The following is a 10,549-nucleotide window of genomic DNA, read 5'->3' on the forward strand; positions in this document are numbered from 1 at the left end:
CTGGAGAGCCCATGGTGTCCACCAGAGAGCACAGTGCTGTGTGGGTGTACCTGGTCACTGCCCTTGTCTGCTGTGGCGTGTGGAGCCGGGGGGAGGACAGGTTGACGTGCAGTCTAATCCCAGGGGACCTGAGAGCAGCCGGGATCTCCTGGTCCCCGCAGGCTCCTGCATGCTGCCCTGTGAGCATATCTGGGCTCAGACAGAGCAAAGGCTGCACCCACACCACTGACCCCTTCTGCTGCTCTCAGCAGGGCTGGGTGACAAGTCTGGGCAGGGCCAGGCTTCTCCCACTTGGTGCACATGATGTGCAGTGCACAGAACCCAGCTAACCACACCCCCCAGGGTCCCCCACAAACCATCACAGTCATGGCTGTGATATGTAGCTGACCTGGAGAACACACCATCTGCAGTTGGATTTCTGTGACCAGAGAGTCTGTTGATAGTAACTTCTGATGAGCTTGTCAGATAGGTCTTCATCCCTTTGCATTTGCCGGTGTGTGCATGATTTTTTTTGGCCACGCCATGTGGCATGTAGTATCTTAGTTCCCCAATCAGGGATCGACTGAACCGGCGGGTGGGGAGCAGTCTTACCCACTGGACCTCCAGGGAGGTCCTGTATTGCCTCTTTTTAGGAAAGGATTTGTTCATAGAGGTGAATCCGGCAACAGGCATTTCAGTGAAAGGTGCTGCGGGCCAAGCTGGGATTGGGGGCAGGGAGGAGGGATAAGGAGGCTTAAAGCCAAGTTCTGTGTCTTAAGCTCATGGCCTCGGGATGGGAGCAAGCCCAGGACAGTGGATTCAGTAACTGGACGTGGGCCCCTCCGTGCCTGATGAGGCTGGCTCACAGGATGTCTCTGGAGGCCCTGTCCACGCTGCCACGTGGGCGGCTCCAACCAGGACAGTGCGCTTGGTCTCAGAAATGGGGCTTTGATTTTTGTTACCTGGAAGAGCCGTGGCCCTCGGGTACAGGGGTGTTTCCAGATGCGTGTTGTGACTTGAGCATTTCCTGTATGCTCCCTTGGTGTTGTGTCACAAAACAATGGTTGTTGATGATTTTAACCTTCCTCTCATGACGAGGGCTTCCTCCTTATTTTTGTCGGGCCTTCTGAGAAGCACAGTTTGTTCTGAAGTCGCTTTGCAGAGCTGAGCCTTTGCCTCTCTCTACTCTGTGTGTGGTTGGCTGCTTTCACAGCCCTGCATCACCTGGAGCCTCCCTGATGCCTCCTCTCTGACTCCAGAAAGGACCACTCTGGGCATCTTTTTAACTTGCCCAAAGGCCTCATCTGCTTCCTGATGTTCCATTCTCGGTCACATGCCAGGGGCGTTAACGAGTCCTGCTGCTGATCTCCCTGGCGACTCCAGGCTTCGGGTGGCTGCTCCCGGGGCCCTTCCTTCCATGTTCCTGGTGAAAACAGTCCCTCCCCAACCTGTCCACTCTGATAAATGCTCCTTTTAGTGCCTCTTCCACCGCTTCTCCATGGACTGTCAAGGGTGTGCTTTTCAGTGAAAACAGTAGATTCATCAACTTTTTCCTTTGGTTCATCCTCATGATCAAAGCTTGAAACCGAATTTTCCTAAACCACCAGCAGTCACTGAGGTCACCCAGAAGCAGCCCTGTCTCTTTGCTCCTCTAGGAGAGACAGACAGTTACCACTTTAGCTGGGCTCTGAGGAAGAACAGACCTTTCTTTTCAAGGAAGGCAAAGGGTTGGGGTCTCATAGTTCACTCCCTTCCTCTGTTTGGTGCCCTGCAGGCTTTTCAAGTTCAAATAGCACCAAACACCTCGTGGGCAGGACCCAGGTCTGGCAGAGGAGGGCCTGTGGAGGGGCAGCCTCAGGTCCCTTCCAGCCGCTCCTGAATCTGCTGCGTCCGTGTCTCCCCCGCAGGCGGGTCACTGACCAAGCTGGCCTACTACTCCACCGTGCAGCACAAAGTCGCCAAGGTGCGGTCCTTCGACTACTCTGGCAAGGTGAGCTTATGGGAGGGGCCTGGGCAGGCCCTGGCACTGTTGAATGCTCACACCCCTCTGTGCCTCCTAGCTCAGCTCCCCTTCTGCCCCCGCTCATGCCCCTGGCTCCCACATGCGTCAGCACTGCTGTGGGTGCTTGGGGCTGTGTCTCAGCGTTGCCCCCTCCCCAAGGCAATGCACACACGCGGTCCCCCAACTTCTCCCCAGGACACAGAGCAGGACCACGAGCCACCCTATGAGATCTCCGTCCAAGAGGAGGTAACCGCCAGGCTGCACTTTGTAAAGTTTGAAAACACCTACATAGAAGCCTGCCTGGACTTCATTAAAGACCACCTCGTCAACACTGAGACCAAGGTCATCCAGGCGACCGGGGGTGGGGCATACAAGTTCAAAGACCTCATCGAAGAAAAGCTGCAGTTGAAGTAAGTATGGACCTTGGGATGGGGTGCGGTGAGAGCTCAGAGGCTGGTTGGCCTCGGCTCATGGGTCGGGCTCTGAAGTAATGACCACAGTGGCCCAGCTGCTATACACCCCCTCCTCCCTGCTCTGGGGATTCCTGAGACCCCACGACCATAGTGAGACTTTGGGGAGCTGCCAGGGGCCATGGGCCTGAGGTCAGGCTCTGGGCCAGCTGCAGTGGGATTTGGGTGGCCAAACCTCAGGAAGGGAACTGTGCAGGGGAGTGGGGGGGCGAGGGCTGAAAGGGAGGGGAACCCCGAGACCAAGTCTGCCCGCTCCCGTGGTGACATGAGGCTCCCTGGCCCACTGGATGGAGGCTCTGGGGTCCATGGGCACACCAGCTCCAGTGAGCGGGCCCTTCTCTCTCAGGGTTGACAAGGAGGATGTGATGACCTGCCTGATCAAGGGCTGCAACTTTGTGCTGAAGAACATCCCACACGAAGCCTTCGTGTACCAGAAAGACTCCGACCCTGAGTTCCGGTTTCAGACGAACCACCCCAACATCTTCCCATATCTCCTGGTCAACATCGGCTCAGGGGTCTCTATCGTGAAGGTGTGGCCTGGCTTGTGGAAGAGGGCGGGGCTTCCACAGTGGCGTGTCGAGCCCTGGCTATGTGTCAGAGCTGTGCTAGGCATAGGGACACGGGCACACTTGGGCCTGGCTCTGGTGTTCATGGGCCACAGGCAGAGTGCTGGACACCAGCTGGCTGTGGGAGGTGGCATCTCTACTCCCACCATGAGCACCTGCCAAGCGTCCCCAGACTTGGCCTCCAAGAGGGCTGTAACACGGGTAGGGGATACCCCGAGTCGCCACATCTGCTGGCCGCAGGACCTGCTGGCCGGTGGCTGGGGGCCTGCTTGCTGATGCATCTGCCCTTGTTCTGCTCCAGGTGGAGACAGAGGACAGGTTCGAGTGGATTGGCGGCAGCTCCATCGGGGGCGGCACCTTCTGGGGGCTTGGGGCTCTGCTCACCAAGACAAAGGTATTTTGGCTACTAGGGTTGGATGCTTCTGGCTCCAGTTCCCTCCAGAAAGGGAAGGCTGTGGGGTTGGGGCTTGTGCTTGGCGGGGGTTGTGTGCAAGTGGCTCTCCCCTTGGTCTCTTCCTGTTACTTAGCCTCAGGAGGATGGGCATCTGAATGGCCAGAGCATCACCCGGCTGGGTGCTCCAAAGAGGGTGCCCACCTCCCCCTGCCCCGCGCCCCCAGGGCCATGTCTTGAGATGGCCCCGGTTGGCGGCTGGCATCCTTCACGTGCTGTGGGGCTGGCTGGGGAGCTCCGCCAGCTCGCGGTCCCTGACAGCCCCATCTGCTCTGTCCCCCAGAAGTTTGATGAGCTGCTGCAGCTGGCCTCCAGAGGCCAGCACACGAATGTGGACATGCTGGTTCAGGACATCTATGGAGGGGCCCACGAGACCCTGGGGCTAAGCGGCAACCTCATCGCCAGCAGCTTCGGGAAGTCTGCCACCGCGGACCAAGGTACTGGCCCTGCGCCTGCTCTCGCTCACCGCGGTGCACAGCGCCCACCCGGCTGCCTGCCCAGCGCACTGCTTCCGTCCCCCAGAGTTCTCCAAGGAGGACATGGCCAAGAGCCTGCTGCACATGATCAGCAATGACATCGGGCAGCTCGCCTGCCTCTACGCCAGGCTCCACTGCCTGGACCGCGTGTACTTTGGCGGCTTTTTCATCCGCGGCCATCCGGTCACCATGCGTACCATCACCTACAGCATCAACTTCTTCTCCAAGGTAACAAGCTGCACTGCCTTCCTGGCCCTGCCCGCCCTCAGCCCAGCCTCCCCTCTACCGTGTCTCTAAAACTAGCAGGCCTGAGGGGAGGGGGCAGCGAGGCAGGACCAGAAACTGAGTGCCCCAAACACCAGCCTGCAGCCCCTTCCCACCCTCTAGCTTTGGGTGTCCTGTGTTTGGGGCGCCGTGGCCGTCCCTGAGTTTGGCGTGTTGCTAAGGGTGAGGTCCAGGGACTGCCTCTCACAGAGCTCTGGGTGAGCTTTGAGGCTGGGGTGCTGCGGGGGCGTGTCGTACCTGGTGGGCACAGGAAACTGGGTGGCTATCTGTTTTTGTGGAAGACGCTCCACATGCTCTAGGTGGTAGGCTTTTAAACTCCATGTGTGCGTACAGTCCCGGGGGCCAGTGCACTGTGGGCAGGCTTCACCGTGTTGGGAGGGAGGCCTCCTGCCTCAGGTGGATGTGTGTTCTTGGGCCAAGTGCTGTGTGTGCGAGGCTGGCTTCAGGGCTGTTTCTGTGGCAGGGGGAGGTCCAGGCACTGTTCCTGAGGCACGAAGGCTACCTGGGCGCCATCGGAGCCTTCCTCAAAGGAGCCGAGCAAGACAGTGAGTGCAGCCCGGCTATGGGTCCTGGCCCGTGTCCAGCAATGCCAGAAGGGGAGGTTTCAGGGAGGCTGTGAGTGGGATGTGGGGGCTTCATGGGCCCCTCCCAGCAGTGGCAGGAACTTTTCCTGTGATCGCTGAGGAGCCAGTGGAAACCAACTCACATGGGTGCCATGTAATCAGCCCACAGGATCCTCGTGCATGGCGGGCTTCATGCAGAGGCTCCACACACGTGACGTTGGCCCTCCTGCACCCTTTGGCCCCTTGCCACCATCTCTCCAGCTGTTGAGATGTGCTTCCGGTCTGTCCTCTTTGAAGGACACGTGAAGGAGTCGCAGGTGTGATTCTGTCCCCAGAAGCGCAAGGCAGGCTTCTTTGGGATCAACACCAATCAGAGTGGCATGGGCTGACCTCACCGTGTCCTTGAGTCCAGTTTCTTACGTGAGATGAGATAAACCAGGGAGGCCTTTCAGAAGCTTGGAAAGGTCTCAGTGATTATCTTGCCAGGTCTCTGAGCCCATGAGAAATAGCACAGCAGAACAGCCTGGCACCAGGGAGACCTTCAGTGGCTGGTCCTCCAGATGTGGCCCAGCCATCCCCGGCTTGTAGCTTGCCGAGCTGCTCGCCCCCTGACGTTGGGTCTCTTGTCCTGCAGACCCAAACCAGTACAGCTGGGGAGAAAACTACGCCGGCAGCTCCGGGCTCATGAGCTCATCGCCCGAGCTCTGCCCCACCCAGCGGGCAAGGAGCGGCACTGTGAGTACGGAGTCAGGGGCCTTGGGTCCCACGTGCGCCACCTCTGTGGACTCTCTGTGGTCCCCCAAGAGAGGCCCTGTGTTGCTGCAGCCAGGCTCAATCCTGCCCCTTCCTGGTGCAGGCCGGTCTCAAACCACATAGTCTGGGGGTTGAAGAGTGATGTTTGTACCTGCAGCTGACTTTCCTCCTTCCTTCTATAACATCTCAGCTTTTACAGACATTTAGCTGGAGCCCCAGAGCCATGCAGTCCTTCCCGTGTCTGCAGAACAAAGATAAAGTTTAGGGAGGCTGGGGATCTCTCTCCAGAGCTCTGGCCCGTTTACAGCACAATCAAGTGAAAACCCAGTGGGACCCCTTCTCTTAAGTCATGTTCTCTGCACGACAGCTCCCCGGCAGTCCCTGGCGTGCAGAGCTTGCTGTCCTTGAGAAATACTGCCTGTTGCTCAGTCTCCCCTTGGGCTGAGGAGGCCTGTGAAGCTGATGTGGAGTGGGGCTTTAAGGTGGGACTGGGCAGTCTCACATGACCCACCCTGGCCCAGGGCACTGTTTGAACGCTGTTGCTGGCTTGTTGACAGCACATCCCAAATAGCCCAGGAGCGGCTGTGAGAACCACGTGGGGCAGGAGGACAGGCCAAGCCTGCAGGAGCCGGGTCTGGGCCTGCGGGTCGGGGCGCCTCCTTCAGGACAAGCCTGTGGGCTGTTTGGAGGAAAGACTGCTTTTCATTTGTGGATGTAGTTTCTAAAAAGTTGGCATAAACATGGTGAGAATGTGCATCATCCACGTCTCTCTCCTGGGGGAGCCCCCGACATGTGGCAGCCCTGGTTCCCAGGCGAGGCCCATGCTCCACGCTGCGTCCTTTACACCCAGCCCAGCCATGCAGGGTAGCTGGGTCCTTTCTGAGTGCAGGTGCCTAGGGCAGGGGTGGTGAGGCCCAGGCCTGGTCAGAGCTGTGACTGATTTTCAGAGGAAGGCCCAACATCCTCCAGGCCCCGTTTCTGATTCTCGGAGGGCAGGCAATGCAGATCCCTGCTCTACAGGTTGCAAAACTAAATGGGCAGGTGGGAAGGCTAGAAACCCTTCAGCCAGCCCTAACGTGCACACAGTCACCCTCTAGGACCTGCGCCCATCTGGTGTGCTGGGCTCCCTGCAGCCTTTCGGGTGGGTGTGGGGATCCCCACTGTGTCCTAGAGATGCTTCTCTGAGTATCGTGGCCTAGATGAGGTCCAGCTCAGATCTGAGCTCCCACCCATCAGGGAGGTGGGGGAGCCCTTGTAGGCCAGCCCAGCTGGAGACCGCCACCTTTGACCCCCTTGGGAACACGGCAGCTTTCACTCTGCTGAACACACGTTCAGGGGCATCCTCGAAACCAGTCCTTCCCTCATGGGGTGGATCTTCTCATCCCGACCATCCCTGGCTCCAAGCACACCTGCTGCCCCAACCCACTAGTGGGCCCGTCAGAAGCACTCCTAGGGGGGCAGTTCCCTGGAGGGTTGTGGGGGCACCTGGCGGGCGAGCCCAAGCTCGCTCCTGTGGCCTTGGAATGGCTGCCCGCCCCAGTTCTCATCTGAGGTCAGGGCCGAGTACATGGAACCCTTTATTCCCATGACACTGGCGTCAGCCTCGAGTGTCCAGGCCCTCTCAGCGTGGTGGGAGCAGTGGCTTGGCACTGGGACCTCAGGAGGAGCAGTGTGTCCTTGCTGGAGAACTGGCTCTGGGCAGGAGCTGCAGGACGGGCCCCCTGGGCAGGGAGTGAGGATGGTGGCAGTGGCACCCCCAGTAGGAGAGGTGAGGACCAGGCAGGTGGCTGTGTGCACAGGGTCCCGAGCTTAGAGCACAGCACACAGGGTGCAGCAGGAGAACAGAGGGTGTCCAGGAGGTCAGGGCGTCAGGCTCAGGCCCGACAAGTGGAGGGGACACCCACCTGAGAGAGGACGTGAGGGGCCCAGAGATGGGGGGAATGGGGCTGTCCACTTACCATGGGACAGCTTCCCTTTGTGCAGAGAAGCCGGTTCTTAAACTTGCAGGAGCGGGTTTTGATTTTTCTGAAAAGACATGGCTGACGGACCTACCTGCTTCTCATCCTTCCAGTTCGACTTGCTGGAAATGGACCGGTTGGAGAGGCCACTGGTCAACCTGCCTCTCCTTCTGGACCCATCCTCCTATGTACCCGACACAGTTGACCTCACGGATGACGCCCTGGCCCGCAAGTACTGGCTCACCTGCTTTGAGGAGGCCCTGGACGGGGTGAGGATCAGAGCTGGTGGGGTAGGGGTGGGGTGAGGGATGGGAACGGAGCTGGACATCCCCCCAGGAGTAAGACACCCAACCGTCAGGAAAGGTGACTGTGGGCCTTTGAACACGGCCATCTCTGAATGCCTCGGGTTCCCAAGGGGTCACTAGAGGCATGGTGAAGGACAGGGACTTTTCCAGGAGCTGTTTATTTGCAGCATTGTTTATAGTTCATAAATGTGGCTCTCCGTCGTATCTGGTTGGGACATGGTGTCAGCGAAGCTCATCCTCACGGGCTCGCCTGGCAACCCGTGTTTTCTGAGAAGGCAGGCGGGTTGCAGAGGCACAGGAGCAGCAGAGGCTGGCCCCGGGACTCAGGCTAGTCACGTCTCAAGGCCACAGAGCCCCCTAGGAGCACCTCCTTCTCCATGGAGCCCCTGAGAGAGGCCCATGGGATCTGTCCTCAGAGTGAGGGTCCCGCCCTGCCCACACGGACTCTGAGGATGGTCCAGAATTGCCTGTCCCCTTGGCCAGATGGGAGCTGGTGGCTGGTGGGCCCCGGGGATCATATCGGAGGACATGAACATGAGCTTTGGGTCAGGGCAGTGGCGACCCCGTTTCCAAATGGCAGGGGAAGCCCCCAGTGGCTGCCATGGCAGGCGGGTGAGCCTGCCATCCATGGGCTTGGGGCTGCCCTAAGCACCGCTGGCCACCCTGTCCTTGATAGGTCGTAAAACGTGCTGTGGCAAGCCAACCGGGCTCTGTGGACGCAGCCGAGAGGGCCGAGAAGTTCCGGCAGAAGTACTGGAACAAGCTGCAGACGCTGCGGCACCAGCCCTTGTGAGTGGCCCCTGCACCCACCCAGGCCAGGTTCCGGAAGCTGGGTGCCCTTCCCCCACGCTTGGGGGCCCTAAGCACAGCCCGGTGCCTACTCAGCCTCACCACCCACTGGCTTCCTGGGCTTCTCCTATTGGCATCTGACACCTTGAGGACATCTCTGGAGGTGGAGGGCGCAATGGGCAGGTACTTGGCTGTCCAGCCCACTCAGCCACTTTCCACCTGGCTCTGTCCCCAGCGCTTATGGGACCCTGACTGTGCGCAGCCTCCTGGACACGAGAGAGCACTGTCTGAACGAGTTTAACTTCCCAGACCCCTATTCCAAGGTAAGCACTGCCTTCTCGTGGGTGAGCGGGTGCATGCTTGTGGGTGAGCAGGTGCATGCTTATGGGGAGGTGCGGGGTCCTGGCAACAGGCTGTACCCTAGAGTCGCCCTGGTGAGGCCTCATCCCCTAGAAGCCCTGGGCAGCCTGTCAGCAGCATCAACTGTGGATCGATCGCAGGCAGCATGGTGACTATCTCAGCAGAGCAGAGTCGCGGGTCTGACGAGCAGCTGGTATGGCTGTGGGTGATGGTGCCTCCTGAGGTCGGCCTGGACGCTCAGAATTGGTGCCTGAGGATGTCTGTTCTGCTGACAGGCCTTCCAGGGCCTGGTGGGCGGCCTGGAGGCACCTCCTTGGGCTCTTTGACCAGGAGGCCACATGCCCAGGAGCAGTGGGAGGGGTCAAGGGCCAGCATGACACACAGGCTTCTGCCCACCACCCTCCCCAGCACACAGGGGTCTGGGACGGGATCTGTGTGCTGAGGGCTTCATGGTCAGATCAGCAGTGCCCATGAGGATCTGGGCCCCCGCCCTGGCTCTTCTCTGCTCTGCCCTGCCCTTGGCCATGGCACAGTCACCCCTGGGCCCCAGCCCTCAGGGTGCAGTTGAAACCTGCACCGACACCAGCGCCCCTGGCTCTCCCACCCCCACTGCCGTGCGTCAGTGCCATTTTTAAACTGACATGGCCTGGGTTTGTTTGGTCTCCTGTGATGACGGCACTTGGGGTCTCCTGTCCCCTAGGGAGCAGGCCCACGGTTGGTGGTATTCCTGCAGGTCCCAGCAAGGTGCTGGGGGCTGGGGGAGGCTGGCCCGTGTCTTCACATGTGTCTCCCCGCAGGTGAAGCAGAAGGACAATGGTGTGGCGCTGAAGTGTTTCCAGAGGGTGGTCAGTGCCCTGGACGCACTGGACTGGGAGGAGAGGCAGCTGGCCTTGGTGAAGGGGCTGCTGGCTGGCAACGTCTTTGACTGGGGTGCAAAAGCCGTCTCTGAGTAGGTGCCTCCCTGCCCCTGGCCTGTCCCGCCCCTTCTTTCCAGCTCAGGCTCAGAGCCGCAACCCCTTGGCCACATGTGGCCCTGGGTGGCCCCAACCCCTGCCTCAGCTGGCTCAGCTTGGCCCACCAGCAGTGGGTCTCAGCAGATGGGGTACAGCTCAGGCCCTGCTGGACACCTGTGGCCTCAGGAGTGGACGGGACAGGCACGGGGGTCAGCCTTCCCATCCATAGGAGAGCAGGCGTGTGAGTTTTTTCAGTGGGAAACTCCACGTTTACGGTGGCCATGTAGAGTAGATGGAGGTGGTACAGGGTGTGTGGAGGAAGCATGTCCCTCACCAAGTTCAGCAGCCCTGGGTCACGGGGTGCGCCTCCCAGGACCCCCATCCCCCGTTCAGTGCCTTCCCTGGGCTCACCTCCGTCTCCACAGAAGCGGCACTGCCATGCAGGGGCCTCACCCGGTCCAACCCTGGGTGCTTCTGGACCCGGGCTCCTCGGAAAGCCGCCACCTCCCTTCCTGCCCACATACCTGCCACCCCTTGGGCGAGGCTGGTGGCCGGCACTGCCCAGGGCCTGGCCTATGGCCGCAGCACGGAGGCTCCTGTACACCTCCCCCTCCCCGGTGGACGCGGCAGCAGGGGTGG

General features: G+C 60.1%; 1 protein-coding gene across 1 annotated transcript in view; it reads left to right on the forward strand.

Moving 5' to 3' along the window:
* Nucleotides 1–1,858: 1,858 nt before the first annotated feature.
* PANK4 (pantothenate kinase 4) overlaps nucleotides 1,859–10,549 on the forward strand; it is a gene marked incomplete at its 5' end in the record, with an annotated part of 11,636 nt that continues 2,945 nt past the window's right edge. Inside the window, 12 exons of the mRNA XM_010850213.1 lie at nucleotides 1,859–1,969; nucleotides 2,177–2,391; nucleotides 2,798–2,981; nucleotides 3,319–3,411; nucleotides 3,752–3,905; nucleotides 3,991–4,172; nucleotides 4,693–4,774; nucleotides 5,427–5,527; nucleotides 7,617–7,772; nucleotides 8,485–8,597; nucleotides 8,833–8,920; nucleotides 9,755–9,906. Of these exons, the coding sequence (XP_010848515.1) occupies nucleotides 1,859–1,969; nucleotides 2,177–2,391; nucleotides 2,798–2,981; nucleotides 3,319–3,411; nucleotides 3,752–3,905; nucleotides 3,991–4,172; nucleotides 4,693–4,774; nucleotides 5,427–5,527; nucleotides 7,617–7,772; nucleotides 8,485–8,597; nucleotides 8,833–8,920; nucleotides 9,755–9,906 (1,631 nt within the window). The remainder of the gene's footprint in view (nucleotides 1,970–2,176; nucleotides 2,392–2,797; nucleotides 2,982–3,318; nucleotides 3,412–3,751; nucleotides 3,906–3,990; nucleotides 4,173–4,692; nucleotides 4,775–5,426; nucleotides 5,528–7,616; nucleotides 7,773–8,484; nucleotides 8,598–8,832; nucleotides 8,921–9,754; nucleotides 9,907–10,549) is intronic.

This window comes from Bison bison, unplaced genomic scaffold, assembly GCF_000754665.1.
Source record: "Bison bison bison isolate TAMUID 2011002044 unplaced genomic scaffold, Bison_UMD1.0 scf7180017864289, whole genome shotgun sequence".
Classification (NCBI taxonomy): Eukaryota; Metazoa; Chordata; class Mammalia; order Artiodactyla; family Bovidae; genus Bison; species Bison bison.